Consider the following 20228-nt stretch of genomic DNA (forward strand, 5'->3'; position numbering starts at 1 on the left):
CTCCCTCACATTCAGCCCACCTAGACACCCAGGCGCCTGGAGGAGGGCTTCTCTGCAGAATCCCACCAAAAGACAGTGAACAAAGAAGGCAAACCTGGTTTGCCACGCAAAGTAAAACACAAAAAGGACATTAACAAAAAGAAATGGCGAATAAACCCGACTGGAGCCAAACTAAAAAGTATTTGGTCAAGCGGGTTTATGTTCGAGGCTAATATAATAGCCTAAAACAATACCACGTTTATATAGTATAATTGCGGTAGAAAAGTTAGGGTAGATACCACTGCCACCAGCCAAGTCTAAATGTTAAAAGAGCAAAACAAAGCTCAGAGAGGCACAGGCACAATGGGATAGGCATTAACCCTTTCCAGTACTCCATGTAAGATGTGGTGTACTGGGTCTGTAGTTTAAAGTGACTATGTAAAGTCAATGGCAACTTTACCCTTTTCTGGGGGACAGTAGCCCATGAAATGGAGTCGGTGGGAAATCTAAAAGACAACCCTGTGTTACTGCACTGAGGGTGCTGTGTAACACACACAAGTTGGGCTCATGGAGTGGTGTGCTCCAGAGCCCAAGATCACACAACAAGTAGAAATGCCCATGACAAAACAGAGGTAAGAGTGGGAAAAAGAGGCACACTCTTACCAAGTGGAAAAATAAACTTCAGAAATCCAGCAAAGCTGTTGGGGGACTCACTAGGTGAGGGAAATTAGCCATAGAAAGAGAATTCTCCCTAACAGTAGGCAGTACTACTTTTTCACACCAATGATTGTATGTATTAGGTAGGTGGACATGTTTAAAGAGGGCTGGCTCTCTTGGATCATACATTGGGACATTCTTTGCCTCCACTGAATGCATGGTCTTCTATTTGGTGTTTTGTTGAATTGTTTCTTGCTGTTTGTCAGTGACTGGTAGCAGAGCGTGACCTACTCAGTATCTTATTGTGGAAGTATTGTGGGCTAAAGGCAAAGTAGGGGGACCGTAACTTACCAGGACCAGACTATACAAATGTTACTCTTGTCATTTTGAATTTTAACTGTTAGCACACATTTTGCAAATATACAGTGATTAAATACATGTTAACAGTTAAAATTCAAAATGATTCTTGATTGAGAGCTCTTCATTCTCTGAGAGCAAATAGTAAAATGTGTGTGCCCTTTCCAAGTCTCTTGTCCAAATAAAACAGCAATAGGGTTATCTTTCTAATCCCTTCTTCGCCTCATTGACTACTGTTAATTGTCAAATGCTATTTGGTTAGGTATGTTTGCCTACTGCTCAGACACTGATTTTATTTTCCAGATGGCCTGATGTGTCTTCTTCGTGACATGGGCAAAGGTTACTTAGCGTTGTGTACGTACAACTGTAAAGAAGCAATCCATATTTTGAGCCATTTGCCTTCCCATCACTACAATACTGGCTGGGTACTGTGCCAAATTGGGAGAGCATATTTCGAGATGTCGGAGTATATGCAGGTATGCCTGAAATGTCCTATTTTTCATGGTTGTACTATTAATCTCATGGTGTGAGGTATAATGAAACTTGTTTGTAAAAAAAACATAGCACTTAATGGCCATTCATGAGCAACTGATCTCCCCAACTAGAACCTTTCAAGGAGTTTAACTTCTTTAAAGAGCTGGTCAACTAAAAGCTTGTCCACTGGCTATTAGGTCAGAAATCCTTTTCTCTTTTTTTGCCCCAGTGTTAGACCCCTTGTTACTTTACTGTCTCTTTGCGTGCTACCCTGATCTTTTTATAGTCTGGGCTATTAGATGGCGAAAAAGTGCCACATATATGCCAAAACTAGAGTACAGTTAGGAAGAAATGGCATATGAGGGACACACACCTTGTAGGTGGTGTTTAGTTATTTACTCATCCATTATTGGCTATGGCCATGCGAATACCTATAGACCTTGCCACCCACTTCTGGCCCTTCTCTGCCCAAAACGCATCCTCCTTGAATCTTTGAGCTCACCTTACCATCAATCTTTGGGCTTGAAGTGACTGCCAGTGTGTTGTATTTTTTTTTTAAAGCAGTCTCCGTGAGTTAAATTAATGGAGCTGTAAATGCACTACTCGTTTAATTAAAATTGTTGTCTCGTTGCTTTTTGGCTACGATAATTGTTGTCTGGAGCTTGAAGCTACTGATACTTATCCCAGAAGATGCTGCAGTGACTGTGTGGCCTTTGGGCATTCCCTTTGAGCCGTTAACCGTCTAGAAAAGAGCCTACCCAGGGCTTAAGCACCGCTTCAGCGGCACAACAGAAACCAGTGTTGCTGTCTCCCAGAAATCCGGTAGTCGGGGCTAGTGCAAGCTGCACTGGGATTGCCTCATCTGAGTGATCGATAAGGAAATTGTGGAAGCTTTGAGACAAGATGGGGAGAGATGCAACCGGAGACACAACAGGTGAGTGAGGATGTAATTATTGACTCGACTAACTCCATAGCTCAGCATTTGTATGACTTGAGAAGAGCCAATCCCCATTACATGGTGATATTTTGCCAATAAACCTGTCTGAAAGTGAGATGCTGGATGAAAGAGGAGGGCAAGCAGTATACTTGACATTGGCAAGTAGACAAAGAACTAGAAGTGTTGAATTAAATGCACTGGTAGATGCAGAATAGCTCTGTTTATTGGGCTCCCAGGGTTTGCCAATTCATAATTCCAACGTCATTGAGTCTGACTTAGATTGGGCAATCGTCTGTAGCTGTTTCTTTCTTGGAGAATTCCAAAGGGCGGATAAAGTTGCAAGCTCTTGACTGTCTGTTGATGTCCTTGGCGAGCCATTGCGAGAGGATATTTAAAGAAGTTAATACTCAATCTGATTATGTAAATGTAATAATGAAACATTTGGAATTAAAACCGGTTCTATCGAATGTGACATGCATAATAGAAGAGCACACTAGTCTGGAAGCCTCTGTACGCCCACAAATTATGGAGGAGTCCCTGCAGAAGCTCTCTAAAAACCAGGCATCTGAATCGGCTCAAGACATAACTAAATCAATTGGCATGAATTACGGATATATAGATGGGATGATTAGCAAAAATGGCGAAACATGACTGCCACAATGAAGTGAAAGGGGTGTTGAAAGATGACCTTCCCATTACAAAGGTGAACAATGCACATTGTAAGGAGTCTAGGGTCAGTGATAATCTTAGAGCCAAAGAAAAAAAAACATGCTGGGGCCGACCTTGGGTTCATCCGATATCTCCAATAAGGGAATGAGAAACTTGATCTAAGTGTAAGACTATAGTCTCATGATATGTGTCCTTTATAACGCTCCTGTACACCAGTCTTTCATGGCGCAACAAGACAAGGGAGGGAAGACTGAGGAAGGACAGAACAAACCATCTTACTAGGCCTTGTGTCATTCAGATTGTGCAAGAGCGAACACAGAGTGCAGAGGGGAGGAGAGAAGGGGGGGGTGGGAGTTCCAGGAAGAGGGAAAAGGGAAGTCTGATCAGGGCAGCATTACTCTGAGTAAGTGCAGCCAGGGCAGTGCGGCTCTAGGTAAGTGCAAGGAAGCAGGGGACTTTACAGTTACAGTTCTGGTGCACGGTAGGCTGAGGTAGTGCAGGGGCAACTGGTAGTGAAGGAGTCTGATACCCAGTAAAACTCTGAGGGTAGCAAGGCCACCAGTCAGTGCAGCAGACAGGTAGCCCAGCAGGGGAAAGAGAGTGGGAAAGTGGAGGAGAAAAGGAAGGTCTTGAGCTGCTTCCGTAACTTCAGGTGGTCCAGCTCAAGTTTGAGAGGGGCAGGGAGGCCATTCCAAAGGGGGGCAACTGCAGAGGAGACACATCCCCCCCCCAACTCCCCCAATCCTCTCTGTGCCTGGAGAAGCATCTGACCCATGGAGTTAGAGGTGGCTTAGCAAAGGGCTCGAGAAGGAATGTGTTTTGGAAGAGTGTTGGATGTAGTATGGGCCCGGGCCCCAGAAAGCCTTGTGGATGATGCAGAGGCTCTTGAACTTTTGATCATTTCAGCCGCCGAGAGCCAGTGGAGAGATTTCTGGGCTGGAGAGATCCTGTCCCTGGCCTTGAGGCCAAGGACAAGTCTCGCAGTTCTGTTCTGCATTATTTGCAGGGGGCAGAGAGTTAGAGGCAGGCAAATTAAGAGGCTGTTGCAGTAGTCCAGCCAAAAGAGAACTAGGGCTCTGTAGACGGTGAGCTTCTAGGGGAAAGTGAGAAAAGGAAGAATACCTCGGAGGAGAGGTGCAGCTGGAAGTGGGCCTTCTGGTCTTCCAATTTTGATGAAGATTATGTGCAAGTAGAGACTGGTAATGACAAAAGGTTTAAGATTACTGAAATTAAACCTATCCAGGGGATACAAAATACAAATGTCATGGCAAGCAGTTCATATGGAAGTGATTGAGCCGGTAATTGAATGTGAAGTTATGGCAAACGTTTTTCCTTACCGCGTCTACACAAATTCACCTGGCTACTGTCAACTTCGAAGACCGCTCCCTCCGATACCATCGACCTAGAGTGGATTAGCCTGTTTGCAGAATTGACTGACGAAATCTCACAGAAGAAGCCAATGGTCGTGCAAGCACATAGGAGAACTTCTTCTCCTTCGACGATATTGAATGTTTTTTCGACTGTATCGAAGCCTTTACTGTTAATGTTGACACCATTGTTGTCGACTTTGTTTATTCCTATTACTAAATCGACGTCTGGGTCGAAGGTAAGATCTATGACAGTGGAGAAGATTTTCCATCCAGAAAATAATATACAGGATTTTTTCAAATCCATGTCCACCATTTGTGAGTAAACATCCTCAGAGGAGGAGGTTGTTTCACTGGCTGGTGTAAAGCTTGGGACAAGAACTCCCTGAGGAGTTAATTGACCCTCATTCAAAAATGGCAGTCTTATGAGTGCCTGCAGACAGCAAGTGGGCTGGACACATCTACAGAGTATGAGTTTGAAAAACCTTACCCTGCTGATCATGCAGATGCTGGATACAGGAGATTAATGAATAGAGTAACAGAATTTATGGGATGGAACAGAAATTCCCCCTACTTGCCAAGAGGATGATATAACAGACATCCTTTCGGCGGGACCTCAACAAGACCCAGTACTTCGTTTTCACATAGCTTTGCAAAGGAAGGTGACTGCTACATGGGAAAACCCTGAGTCAGCTCCTGATGTGAATAAAAAATTCACATCTAAATACAGGTTGTCTTCTTCAGACCCTGAATATTTAAGAAAACATCCATCACCTGAAAGTCTAATAGTTCAGGCGGCCACGTCTATTAGGAATGCAGCATACCCTACAATTCCCCCGGACAGGGATGATAAAAAAATTGATACATGGTCCTGTGAGATTTTCTTCGGGTAGCATGGCATTGAAATCTACAAATGTAACTTGCACCGTTGCAAGATTTACAAACACCCTGTGGGACTGCATGACAGCGGCAGCTGAACATATCCCTGATGGTGAGCAACAGGAAGGTTTCCTAGCCATAGTTAAAGATGGTAAAGAGGCTATGGGGGAATGCCTCTAATCCGGTTTGGACACTGCTGACAGCATCAGTAGGTCCATGGAATCTAGTACGATGCTACAGAATTGCGTGGCTGAGAAAGTCAGGTTTTGCACCGGATGTGCAGGTCAGACTTCTCAATATGCCATTTGACGGCTTGAGGTTGTTGGGCAGCAAGGCAGATGAAAGTTTGGAGAAGCTCCAGGCCCCGAACGCGGCAACAAAGTCACTTAGTGCCGCAATACAACAACCTCAACAACGCTCCTACAAAAGCTCATCTTCCTGGAGTGGTAGTCCCTTTCGATTTTATTCCTCATTAGGAAGAGGACAGGCCAGTTAAAGAGGACAAAAGAAATTTCCTCGCGGGCGAGGGAAAGGTTCTAGATATGCCCCAGTAGTGGCAACTGTCCAATCAGCCGCTACTGGAACTGCTGCAAAGCCACTCTGAGGTTTTGACCCACAAGACCCTGGTGGGAGGCAGAATCTCTCAGCATCTGGAAGTATGGAGTGGCATTACTTCAGATGCTTGGGCACTGGAAACAGTATCCCAAGGTTACTGCCTTCCCTTTCAAAAGAAACCTCAAAATCACCTTCCAGGATACAACTCTGCCAAAATTCCAGACCTACTCCTGTTGCAGGAAATTTTAACCCTACTAAAGAAAGATGCAATAGAACAGGTACCTGTAGCGGAGAGGAACAAGGGTTGGTACTACCCATACTTTCTCATCCCAAAGAAGGACGGAGGATTGAGACCCATCTTGGATTTAAGAAACTTGAACAAGTTTCTCAGGAAAGACAAGTTCAAGATGGTTACCATTCCTCAGATCCTTCAGGCTCTCCAACTCCAGGACTGGTTGGTATCATTGGACCTTCAAGATGCTTACTTTCATGTGCCAATCCATCTCAAGCACAGAAAGTACCTGAGGTTCGCGATTGGCAACTCTCACTATCATTTTCGAGTTTTTGCAGTTCGGCTTGGCCTCCACCCCTAGAGTTTTTCACCAACCTGATGGCGGTGGTGGTAGCGAGTCTCTGGGCGATTGGTTAATCAATTTCAAGAAATCAAATATGATAACATCACAAAAACTCCAATTTATCGGAGCAGTTCTGGAAACTTTCTCGAGCAAAGCCTCGCCTCCCGAAGAGAGCTCACCACATTCTGCAGATGGTAACAAAGTTCCAGAATGCCCAGCATCTGCCTGCCTTCGATTTTCTAAGGTTGCTCAGTCTTATGGCATCCTGCATTTTTCTGGTGTCAGAGTCCAGATTGAGGATGAAGATCCCTACAGTGGGCCCTCAGGACTCAATGGTCCCAGTTTTCAGTGGAGATGTCGATATTTTGTAAGTCCCGACCAGAGTGACGCAAGATCTGCGATGGTGGGCTTGCAACAAACATATCCTCAAAGGAGAATAGTTTTGTCAACCATGGCCGGAGATAACGGTAGTGACAGATGCTCACTCACGGGGTGGGGAGCCCACACCAACAAACTGACAATCAGCGGTCGTTGGTCTCCATCGGAGTCCAAGCTACACCTAAACCTTTTGGAGCTGAGGGCAATCAGACTAACGCTGAAGGCTTTTCGGCCCTCTGTACGGGGAAAGAACATCCTGATAATGACAGACAACACAGTGGCCATGTACTATCTCAACAAGAGGATGAGTAAAGTCATACCCACTGTGCAGAGAGTCAATGCATCTCTGGTCTGGGCAATACAAGAAGCATCTCTCTAACGGCAATTCAACTAGCTGCAGAGCAGAACACGGCGGAGGGCGCTCCGAGCAGGCAGAGCACAGTATCCCTCGAATGGGAACTAGTTCAGGAAGTTCTTCAATAGATCTTTGCCCTTTGGGGAACCCCACAAGTGGATCTGTTCGTGACTGGTGCCAATCGGAAGTGCGAACTGTACTGCTCAAGTGAATTTCCCCCAAGAGGAGCTCTAGGAGACGCGTTTGTGGTGGACTGCGAATTTCCACTTCTGTACGCGTTTCCTCCAGTCCCCGTGATTCCTCAAGTAATCGGGAGGTTAAGAAAGTTCGGGAAATTCATTATCCTAATTGCCCCGGATTGGCCAGGAGAACGTGGTACCTGGACCTTCTGGACATGTCCATCTGCCCCCCAATATGTCTTCCACAAAGAGGGGACCTTCTCTCGCGAGAGGAGGGTCGGGTTCTCCATACCGAGGTCAGGACACTCGGCCTTCATGCATGGTTTCTGAGAAGCTGAGATACAAGGATTGGGACCTTCCGAATGACGTAATGGAGATTTTGCTTTCAGCCAGAAGGCCAGCAACTAAAACTCTCTACCGGTGTCGTTGGAACAAATTCAGTAACTGGTGCAGAGATAAGAATGTGGACCCTTTTCAATGTAATATTCCTACAATATTGTCTTTTCTTTTACATTTGGCCAATTTGGGGCTCCACATTGGCACGATAAAATGTTATTTAGCTGCGCGATCTATTTTTAAGCGCTCCACATAAGAATCTTATTTCAAGATGCCTTTTAATAGTAAGCCCTTTTAAAAACTGTACAAACGGGTTTCCTCCAACACCTTTTCAAGTACCTGTGGGGGATCTAAATTTAGTGTTAAAGTTCCTCACATGTATTCCATTTGAGCCATTACATTATTGCCCGATAAGACTCCTAACTCTAAAAACTATACTACTAGTGGCAATTGCTTCAGCCCACAGGGTGAGTGTGTTGTAGGTGCTTTCTAGCAGACCTCCTTACACCATCTTTCAGAAAGATAAGGTTATTCTAAGGTTAAACCCTCTTTTCTACCAAAAGGTGAAAATCTGAGACATTTGTCACAAAAAAGTAACATTGCCTGAATTTATCCTCCTCCTCACGCAAGTAAGGAGGAAGAGAGATTACACAGATTAGATCCTAAGAGAGCGCTTAGTTTCTATATATCGAGACTGGCTAAATTTTGTCAGTGTGAAAAGCTTTTTGTGGATTACACTGGCCGTAAATTGGGTTTGGCAGTGACAAAAAAAAAATGTCCAGATGGATAATTTAGCTATAACTGAATGTTCTAGATTGGCTGGGAAAGATCCTCCAGATGGGCTGAGAGCTCATTCAACCAGGGACATGGCGACGTCAAACAGCTCTTCAGAGAGTTGTTCCTTTACAAGATATTTGTGCAGCAGCCACCTGGTAATCCATGCACACATTTGTAAAGTATTACTCCCTTGATTCAACTTCCTCACAGGGAGGTCTCTTTGCAAAATCAGTACTTCATTCTGTACATGATTAATATTAATGGTACTCCCTCCTATTTAAACTGCTTTGGGGGTCTAAGATGAGGAATACATGGGAGGACACAATCCATTCGAAGAACAAGTTACTTACCAACTGTAACATTCTTTCGATTGGATGTTCCTCTCACCTATTCCTCATCGACCCTCCCAGCCCACCACACAGTACAGTTTACGTGTTTTACACTCAAAGTTCCTTTGGTGCTTTTGGTCAAAGGGACACGCCTTATCTGCTAATTATTGACTACAATATACGAAAAAACAGAACTGAAGCCAACGGGCGCGGCTCGAGCCAATTATACTGCGGATGATGTTGATGCTCGACTGACATAGATGCCGCGGACTCGAGCAGAGCGCCCTCTGGTGGAGAACATTTTTTCCAAAGCAGCAAAGCTTAAGGTAAGGATATATCTAAGATGAGGAATACGTGGGAGGAACATCCAATCGAAAGAACGTTACAGTTGGTAAGTAACTTGTTCTAATCATTTAGTGATGCTTGACCACACCTTTTCCAAGATGTTATTGATAAGTAAAAATCGACTTGAAAATGTGAATAAGAATAATTGCGAAGCCTCGGGTAAAAGTAGATTTGAAAGCCAAGTGACACAAGTGGATTACAGAAACGAGAACTCATTTGGCTACCTGACTGATGAATTAGAAATAGAGTATGGGTGTCCAAAATACAAAGTCTTTTTTATATGCCAAATCTTGGCTTCTCAATCTTGGTGCTGTATTGAGTTTTACACCTAATAATCCTATGTCCGGTCTGCCTTTCCTCCATCCTGTATGGGCGTCACTCACTAGGGACAGGAACTGAACCTTTTTTTCCAGAAAAATAACTTTCCCCTTTAAATGTATATGCGTGGGAGAGCACGGCCCTGGGAACATCCGCCCCCATAGCCCCCGGCCACCAGCGCCACATCTCAGTCCTGTTCCGCGATGATGGGAGCGAAACATTTCACCAGTGCTCCTGAGTGAGGCCTCAAGCCTTGTAATGTCATGTGCATTCCCTAATCTCTTATTTTTTTTTTAATAGTCAGGTTTTAGGAACAGCCTCAACCGGCGCATGTCGGCCGCAGCTGGCATCAGCAGGTACCCGTCACTGTTCCCACCTCGGATCCGCACGCGCTCTGCTTCCAGTGCCTTGGGGAAGTCTCCGGATGGGAAGCCTGCTTGGCGTGCAATGCTCTCATGCCCCGGTCTCTCAGAAACCAGCATGTGCAGTGGAGAGTTATTCTCCAGGACTCCGCTGGAGAGCATTAAGGAATACATACGCAGGAAGACAAAGAAGGTAAATGCTAAATTCATGCAAGTGGAGGAAATGCTCTGCTCTTGCCAGTTCACCCCAGCCTCTGTTGTCCGTCATTGTGGCGGCTATGAACGCCAAGCCTCTGACCTCTTCAAGCACCTCAACTTCAGCATTAGTAGGCAAGGAAGAAATAATACTCGAGGCCTATGGGAAGATGGTGTACTCGAATGCAGGGCTCCCGCAGACAGGCCAATGCCATACTGACGGCTGCTAATCAACGGTTGTGATGGGGAAATTGCTGACTTTGACATTCCAGAGACAAGCCTCCTTCAAGGCAGGACTTGCCAAAGCAAAACTAGTGGCACTGAACATCATGGAAGCCATGGTGGTGCACATAGATACCGCTAGCAGAGCAATCTGCGTGGCTACGGACATGTGAAGGACGCCCTGGCTTAAGGCAACCAGGTTCAACCCTGACGTTCAGGACAGTCTCCTAGACCTGCCCTTCGAAGGAGGCCACATTCCACCACTGACGAGAATTAGACGATAAGAGCAGTTCACTGACGGCCATAACCCTGGCCATTCCTACCAAATAATCAGCCAAAACCTTCGCACAGGGCCACTCTTGCTCAGACAGAGGGCGGTCCTTCAGCGGTTTCCGGGGGTTCTAGCACCAACGGGTCGGGCAACTTGACAGGTTGCCCAGCCAACTTAGGTAAAAATACCAGAAGTCTTTGCTCAAGTGCTTCTTTCAGTCCCCCTCCCAGTCATCTGCCTCAGACCCAAAGAAGCAATGACGGCTCGTTTCAGATCCACAGCACCCCAGTTTGGGGAAGGTTGGCTTTGCACATTCATGATTGGCGCGCATGCTTAACGGACTCGCTCAGCGGGGTGTCGATCACTCTGCTCACTGTCCATAATTTTGTCCCAAAAATCATCCAGCCAGGGGCCATCCCAGAACATGTGTAAATGGTTGGCTGAGGTATGTTTACATCTAGGGCAATGATGCAGCTCCGACTGGGCCATCTTGGTCAATCTAATGGGCGTGGCCTATTCAACAGTTTAAGTTGCATGAACTTAAATCTGAATTTTATGGATACTTTCCTGGTGTGTATGCACATGCAATCCCATTGGTAATCTGTTATGTCAAAACCCAATTCCCGGGACCACCTGGTGCGTGCCCGTGGGGTGGGGTGAATTGTTTTGTCCAGCATCATCTTGCAAAATGTAGATGGGATGCCTGCAATCCCCAGAGTTCGCATTTTAGGCTTGAGTGGGCGTCTAGGGGGCTCATCGGGGTACTCTGGCCATCTAGCTGAGACTGCAGCACGGATCCTGTAGTATTGGAGTTGCTCTCCTCCCACACTCTTGTGTCTGGGTTTCCAAGTGGATGGTGTAATACATTTGCCGTCAGGGAATAGGTCTGCCAGCGCTCTATAGCCCAGTTCCTCCCATCTCGTCTGAACTGCTCTATGCCACCTTGGCCTTAATTCAGGGAACTTCCACAGGGAGAGCCATCAGTAAAATGGGCGATCCGCCCCAGGAAGGGTGAATATTGTTCACCATGCATGCAGCATGTAGGGGACTGGGTCGAATGGGCAGTCGTCTTTGTCGTTAGTCTAGTATTAGTGTCTTTAGATCAGTGTCTCCTGCTGCTAGCGCTTCTAATTAACATGTGGAGGGGTTAGTTCCCTAGGGTACCAGAATGTGGCAAATTTGGCCTGGGTGGCCGTCCATTATAATTATAAATTTGGCGCAGTAAAGCCCCCTTTCTCGTATGGTAATGTCTTCGCCACCCACTTCTTACGGACCGCACCAGAGTGCCACAAGAATTGTGCGAACAGGCTGTATATCCTTGCGAAATCGGGTTTCCCTGGCCATACCGGGATGCTGGTGAAAGTGTTAATCATCTTAGAGACCAGTGTCATTTTGATCAGTGAGAGTTTAGCAGCCGTGGAAAGTGTTAGGGATCTCATTTGTCAGTTTTAGTGTGGGCCCCAAGTGCATCATAATTGTCATGCTGTAAGGAGGCCTGAGTTCTAGACATCACTGCCCCCAGGTATTTAATGGGGTTAGGGGATCAGCGTAGCGACAGAGCTCCCCGACAATCTTGGGTATCTTTTTTAAGTGGAAATATTTCCGATTTGGAGAGTAAGATTTTGAAACCAGATAATTTGCCAATTCTTTTGATATCCTGGAGGATAAGTTTGAGGTCAGTTTGGGGATCCCTGACGTATAGCATCACATCGTCCACATATAGAGATGATCTTGGGTGGGATTGCTAAGCATATCCTACGTCGGTTGAGATGTTTTCTGATGTATTCCGCCATCGGCACAATGGACAGGGCGAAGAGTATAGGGTAGAGAGGGCAACCCTGTCGGGTGCCCCTTCCTAGCTAGAATGACTCCCACCCTAATCCTCTCCAGGGTCACTACCAAGAATTCCCAAGACACCATGTTGAAGGCTTTTTGTGCATCTTTACTTACTGTCACTGCCGGAGTTCCGGGGTCTAATCTGGCCATTACATTAAACAGCCGCCTGATTTTTTGATGTTTTTTTTTTTTTTTGTTTTTTTTTAATGCTGTGGACCTTCCGGGGATGAATCCAGCCTGATCGGGAGGTACTAGGTGTGGCATCAGCAGGAGGTGGCGGTTGGTCAATACCTTTGCATAGATTTTTGTGTCGTAATTGATGAGGGACAGAAGCCCGTATGAGCAAAATTCATTGCTAGGCTTGTCAGGTTTTTAGAAGTACAGTTATTATGGCCTCTCGCAGAGACTCTGGCAGAAAGGACTCAGAGAGGGGACTCCTCCCACACCAGAAACAGGTTAGGGACTAGCGCAGACGCATATTCCAAGTAAAATTCAACAGGTCAGGCCATCGGGACCAGGAGCCTTCCCTTTAGGCAAGTCGAGATGACTGCCATCATTTCTTCTAACGTAACCCTGGGGTCTCCAGTTTCTCTCTGGCTTGGGCGCTGAGACAGGGTAGTTGGGTGTTATGCAATAGTGTGTATGGCGAGTTCACCTCGCGGATGCCCAGCAGTGTACAATGTTCGGTAAAAGTCACAGAATAACCCCACCTTTTCCGTTTCCGACCATTTGGTGTTGCCCTGCTCATCCAGGATGCAGTCTAGCTGGGACCTCCTCTCCGACTGGACCACTCTCGCCGGTGTCCTCCCCGGTCTGTCCCCTTCCCCATAATCTCCAGGCCGCCTGAGGGCGGGAGAAATACTTTCCAGCTCTGTGCGTATTTGTGCAAGCACAGCAGGTTTGGAGGATCGGGAGTACTCTTGTTCAATGTTAAGTGTCGCTATTCAGATTTCTCCAGGTCCCTTCTTATGTCCTTAAGCACCCCGCCTCTCGTGATATTGCCATACCCCTGATGTATACTTTAACGCCTGCCATCTGATGCCATGAGACGTGGAGTTGGCAGTGTTGGAAGTAAATAAGGTCTCAATGCCGGCTTTGATATCTGCTCTGAAAGCAATGTCCTGCAGGGGAGTGGATTTGAACCTCCAGGTGCAACCGGACTGTCTATCCCCCACTTTCAAGGATAACACCACCGGGGAATAGTCAGATAGTGTACAAGATCTAATGTCCACGTCTAGCACTCTCCCCATTAGTGTACCAGATATGAGGAACCAGTCTATCCGAGAGGACATGCCATGAACCGAAGAATAAAGTGTATTCCGTCAACTGTGGGTGTATTGTACGTCATGTATCCCAAAGTTCGAGTGACGGTATGAGGGATAGTAGCCGGCGGGCAGCCCTACATTTGGTTGAGGGGCGACGTTTGTCTTGTCGAGTGTGCGGTCCAAGATCAGGTTCATGTCCCCGCCCCATATTTGAGGCATTCCATAGTATCCAGTCAGGATCCCCCCCCCCCCCCCCCCCCCCACTCCCGCCACCCCCCCAATGGTCGAAACACTCCGGGGAGTCAGTATTGGGGCAGTACGCGTTCATGAATATCATTTCCATACCCTCCAATATACACTGCACCACCAAATACCTCCCCTCAGGATCCACGTGTGTCGGTTCCGCTACAAATTTCAAGGATTTATGTATAATGATTACAACTCCTCTGGATTGAGAGGAGTAGGAGGTGAAGTATCTATTCTTCCCCCATGAAAGGGCTACGTTACGGCATGTACCCTCCTTAGTGTGGGTTTCTTGCAGGAAGAGAAGATTGGCTTTGTCTTTGTGCATAGGATATGAATTTGCATGTTTTGGTAAAGTTCCCTAGGCCCCGGACATTCCAGCGCCAGTGGCTTCACCTGGTGTGCCATACATTTGATGACTCGTGGCTTAACCTGTATGCACCGCTCAAATCTTCTGTTGTGTAATTCCTGCCAAAAGCACATACGTACACAATCGCCAGGCTTTTCTGTGTTTCCGCCCATAAATCCTTTCATCTGGTGCTCAGCTTTCCCCCTGGGCAAAGTCGTGGGCCCTGAAACCTGCCTCCTACCCCCCCACCCTCACGGTCTCCCCCAACCCAGCAATGTCCCCCACAGCACAACAAAATATTTACGCCATCTCAGCCAAGGGGCTAAATTCCCCATGGTTCATACACGCAACTGCAAAGGGGTGCGCCAGTGCTGCACGACTTATTTCAGTATGGTTGGAATTTCACATCATTCCTATTTAAAGTATCTAGGTGTCATGTACTATACATGAATTGCTATCGGCACATGTTAGTTCAGGCATCATAGAAACTGAAGCTAGGCAAAAGTACCAAGACCGTTATCTATTTCTCATTCCGTAGGTTCTTCACTAGGGTTGGTCAAAGGGATTTGTGCCTCAATAAATTTCACAGCTTCTCTTGGGACCGTGAAAAAGTACAGTTTGCCCCAGAATTGAAGCTTCAATCGCACCGGGAATAGCATGACATATTGGATGCTTCTCTCGTGGAGCATCTTTTACAGCCCTACAAATTGGTGACGTTCCTGTTGCACTGAAATGGCGAAGTCTGGAAAAATGTTGATGGTTTGGGAGCCCCGTCTTAGTTCCTTCTTTTTTTTGCAGGCCTGACGACTTAGCATGTCCCTGTCATGGTAGCTGAACATTTTGGGTATGATCGGCCTGGGAGAGTCTATTAGGGAGAATTCTCTGGTAAGGCTAATTTCCCAAGCCTAGTGAGTCCCCCAGCAGCTTTGCTGGATTTTTGGGGTTTATTTTTTTTCTCCTGCTAAGAGTGAGACTCTTTTTCTCCCACTCTTAGACATGATTTGAGGTGTTCCTTTGACTTTGTATGTGTTGTATGGGCTATTGGGTCCTTTACCCCATAGGGATTCCCGTGTTTTTGGTATGTGGGTTACACAACACCTTCCGTGCAGTAACCCAGGGGTGTTGTAGCGACCCCCCCCCCAACATAGACTCCATACCCTGGGACAGACTACTGTCTCCAAGGGCATGTAAAGTCATCATTGGCTTTACTATTCTTAAATTGTGAACAGAACCAGTACAAACCATCATATTGTGGACGTACTGGTTGGGGCAATTAGATTGCCCCGGGGTCTATTGTTCGAGGGGGCACTGTCCAGTCCCCCCCCCGACCGTGTTTTGGCTGGTGGCAGTGGATACTACTTTTTATATTCGACCGCGAATATATTCCTATGGGATTTTCCCATTGTTCGAGGCTACCACTTTTTAAAATAGCCTCGAGCATACTGCCGGTTTATTAAATTAATATAAATTCACCGGTTGGTATTTTTTGCCGAAAACTTGGTTCCAAAATGGCGTATGTGCTCACTTCTGTGACTCCAACCCAAGTCGAGCCATTTGTTCCACTTTTTGACGGGCTTCTCCACAGAAGCATCCAAAAGTGGTGCCACTCTGTCTGGGTACCACAGGGGGTGTGGGAGGGGTTTTAGGCACCCTGGACTGAGTTGCCTCGGCAACTCAAGTCGCACTCCTGTGTGATTGGCCACTTAGCATGTTTGAGTGACAGCTAGGCTGAATGAATGGGGGTTTTCTGCATAAAAGCAGGGCTTTGGGGACTGGAACTTGAGAAGTCGCCACAGGACCTAAAGAATCCGAGGAGGGAGAAGCCGAGCCGACCTGCAACGATGACACCACCGGTGGAGCCCTGCTGAACTGTCTCGCCACTTTTCCCAACAACAGAGATCATCTCCAGCCCGGAGAGTCTTCTTCCTTTGACTGGTGGGGATAACCAGTTTGCTTGTCTTTTCGCCTTCCTGGACCATCTCGTGGCCGCCTTGCCTGTGCCAAGCACCCCGGCAACCGGAATACCACGGTTTACCACTACCGCGAAGAAAAGGGTAGTACCTTGTAACCGGGAAACTCTGCGGCTGCTTTCTTCCCTGGCAGTGCAACGACCTTCGGCTTCCCTCCACGTCGAGACCTCCTCTTCCTCTGGATGAAACACCGACTTGCAACCGCTGCCAGGAACAACTGCCTCCGCTGGAGCGTTCATCCCACTTTCAGGTACTGTGTCCCGCCTGGCTTCCCTTGCGACAGATCGTTCGGGGTGACCGTAAATCCTCGACTTTCTAACCTGGGTTAGCCTGTGGCCTGTTAACTAACTTTCCCTGACTTGATCTCAATCTTTTGTGAACTATCTACAAAGACTCTTTGGGCATAACCCCACTGTGTGATCCTGGACACATTTCGCTTGCTCTCTCTAAGAGTGGGCCTGGCATTTGAACTTCCTTGCTCTCCAGTAGACTTTGCCTAATCTGCCTCACTGTGGTTCTTTGGAAGGTATTGAAATTGTGTGCTTTCATAACTTTGCCTTTTCCCTCCCTTTTTTATAACTTATTAGAGTGCCATCTTATGTTATGCGCTAACCTCTGTCTGAAAATAAGTGGTGTTTCTCACTAAGACTTGTCTAATAAGTAATTAGGGTTGTATATATATATATATATATAATAGTGACTGTGTGTTGAATTTACTTATTTTTGTGCTAGTGTAATTTACAAGTGTGTCTTTAAATAAATAACTTTCTGATGTTTGTTAATCTGCTTAGAATCACATGCTGTGCATAGGTCCGACATCCAGTGGTCACTGCGGAGTATTGCATTTTGTTTTTCGTAGTCGAAAAAGGGGACGTTGACAAGGCGTGTCTGTAACACTATCCCTATAGTGACGTGCGTTGTACCCACAATCCCTCATGCGTCGAGGTCCCTCAGATTGTTTTTTTCTGCCCAGCTTCTGGTCGCCTTACGCGGAGCTCCTAGAGAGACATTGCAAATACTTACTACGGACCTCGGTCCTTAATTATACTTATTATATTGTTAAAGATCCCTCCCCTCCACGTTAGCTGTGAAGCTGTTTCTCCGCCGAACTTTTCGACGGAGGGGAAGAGATGGAGGAGATCCTCCGGCGCTGCCGAACACGTGGCCTGGCCTCGCCGGCCAACATACAGTAGGGAGAGTGGGGGTTCGAACTTTTATCTTCTCTTTGAGAATGTCTTTCTTTCTCCCCTATCTTTCCCTTGGGGTTGTTATCACCATTTATTATTGCCTCAGCTTTGGAGAGGACACCTTTTAAGTTTTGCCCACGCTGTAGGGGCAAATACACTTGGAAGGACAAAGACAAGCTCTGTAATCGTTGCTTGCCCCTCGATCATAAGGAGGACAGCTGCGCGGCCTGTAAGCTCTTGAAACCAAGAACTCTTAAAGAACGAAAAGTTAAGAGGTGGGCGGACTACGCTATGTCGAAGTCAGTTTCCTCACCCGCCGCCGCTGTTACAGAAAGTGACGAGGAGGGTGATAACTCGACGTCTGTTACGGAAGTCATTAACCCCCAGAAGGAGCGCTCGCGCTCCTCGACGTCCGTCCCCGACGGGCTCGGCTCACGCCCTGCTTATGGGGATGAACACCCCGGCGACAAGGACGCACATAGACCCCATAGGCCTAAGCACACAACCCACGGCTCTTCTTCGTCGAAGACGAAGGATCCATCCGCGCCGAAGGGGACGCAGGGCACTCCAGCGTCTACCTCAGACCGTAAAGGTCTCAAGCCCCACCCGCAAACGCAGCCACGACCAGCGATTGGGCTTTCATCAAACACGGGCGCTACCTCAAAATCATCCGACGTACTGCTCCATAGAGTGGCCGTCGAGGAACAACGCGTAACGCAGGCAACGTCGACACCAGAGCCCTCTACTGACAAACTCGTTGTCGAGAGCCTGGCGAGAATTGTTTCCGAAGACAAACGTAAGCGGACGACGAAACAAACGTCGAATACCGCACAAAAAGCTATGGAAACGCGGAAAAAGTGCAAGAGTAGCCAGGAACTGCCCCCTTCATCTAAGGACACTTCTGAACTACCGGAGGGCTTTTCAGAGGGCGACGGAAACCTTTCTTTGACATTATGTGAGCGTTCTAAGTGTTTTGAAGGTGAAGACACTGATTTCCCCCCTCTAGACTATTCAGGGGTCCCCCATGAGACCCTTGAAAGACTCCATTCTTGTATGGAGAAAATGGAAAGGTTTTTGGGAAGCCAAATCCCACCCACACCCAAAAGACCAAGAGAATGGTCCCAGGATGACCCTAGGGTCAAGATTCCTAGGCTGCTTCCCCCTTCTACAGACGTATATGACCTCACTGAAGAGGAGCAATACCTCCAGGAAGATGAGTGTTTGGGTGGAGAGGAAGAACATGAGCAAGAGGGGTTTGAAGAAGATCCTTACACTAGTGCAGGAGCTTTTGAAGAAGATACAGCTACCTCGCAGCCCTGGCAATCCCCATCAGTGCAGCCTTTGCAATCCCCATCAGTGCACTCAGACCCTGATGTCTTTCACCCTTCTCCTCCCAAGGATTCACCTATTGAAAACACCTCTCCCATAGATGACCAACCTTCACTTAATGCACTATTGCGCAAGGCAGCAGCGCATTTTGAAATAGACACAGGGGAGACTCTTCCTGACATAGACTTTGTAGAGAAAGTTATTAAAGAAAAAGCCCCTGTTAGTCAGTCTATTCCGCTCCTGGCTTCTATAAAGAGAAGAATAACTCCTTCCTGTTCCAATCCTGCCTTAGTCCGAGGGGTCAACCCTCGGATAGAAAAGCTCTTCAGCCCTTCGTCTTCTGACCCTTTGTACATCAGGGGACATTCTATTCCGGACTCTCTGGTAGTGACTAACACAAGAAAGAGAGCGGGGGTACCACTATCTACTAGTGAGGCACCACCTGACAGAGAGGGCAAGAAGCTCTATGCACTTGGAAAGAGAATCACGACCTCCGGCGCCTTCTCCACCAGGATCGCGAATAACAATTCCCTACTAGCTAGCTACGCAGATGCACTACCCTTCAAGCCAAGAGCACATTCCACTCGAGGCACTGGGGCTTCCATAGCGTTCATTGCAAATGTTCCCCTTGAGTCCATCTGCAAAGCGGCTACCTGGAGTTCTGTGCACACCTTTACAAAACACTACTGTCTAGATGCACACTCTAGAACTGACTCCCAGGTGGGACAGGCAGTATTAAGACATCTTTTCTCTACTGTTCCTTCTCATAACCCACCGCCAACTCCGGGTACTGCTCGCTAGTCTATGCACAGCATGTGATTCTAAGCAGATTAACAAACATCAGAAGACAATGCATTACTTGCCGTAAAAGCATTTCTGATGGTTGTATCTGCTTAGATTCACATGCGCCCACCCTTCCTTCCCGCTCGGATGGAAGGAACATAGACATCCTTTTCTATATTTCTCTCTTTTCTGTACTCACTCACGTCTAGAAGGCTCCCTCGGGGCAGAAAAATACAAACAGAGGGTCCTCGACGCGTGAGGGATTGTGGGTACAACACACGTCACTATAGGGATAGTGTTAGACACGCCTTGTCGACGTCCCCTTTTTCGACTACGAAAAACAAAATGCAATACTCCGCACTGACCACTGGATGTCGGACCTAATTCTTTTACGGTAAGTAACGCATTGTCATATACTGTTACACCAAAGCTCTGGTCAGTGTTTGCTTGTGCTACTGTACCTCTGTACCTATTGGGTATACTCTATATACTGCCTAACTCATCTTGAGAGAAGTCTGGCTGCTCAGCCACAGCTACCAGGTAAATCTGGGTGGTACAGACTGCTACCAATTGGGTTTACTGCCAACCACCTGTAGTCCTCAATCTTTTGCAGTGGTCCCTAAGGGAACTGCACAGGTTTCTGCCTAACTAAGTCCCCCTGCTTGGTGCTGGAGGACAGAGCACGGTGGGCCTGCTCCACAGTAAAACAATGGGGAGAGGTCTGTTTAATCCAAAATGTCCTTCAGGAGG

At 47.1% G+C, this 20228-nt stretch overlaps 1 protein-coding gene across 2 annotated transcripts in view; it reads left to right on the forward strand.

Moving 5' to 3' along the window:
* Nucleotides 1–20228, forward strand: part of CDC27 (cell division cycle 27) — a 1618725-nt gene that overhangs the window by 957201 nt on the left and 641296 nt on the right. For both annotated transcript variants that reach the window (XM_069634092.1, XM_069634093.1), the window contains exon 12: nt 1297–1469. In XM_069634092.1, coding sequence (XP_069490193.1) covers nt 1297–1469 — 173 coding nt within the window. The remainder of the gene's footprint in view (nt 1–1296; nt 1470–20228) is intronic.

The sequence above is a fragment of the Ambystoma mexicanum genome, chromosome 13, assembly GCF_040938575.1.
Source record: "Ambystoma mexicanum isolate Mex_15411 chromosome 13, UKY_AmexF1_1, whole genome shotgun sequence".
Lineage (NCBI taxonomy): Eukaryota > Metazoa > Chordata > Amphibia > Caudata > Ambystomatidae > Ambystoma > Ambystoma mexicanum.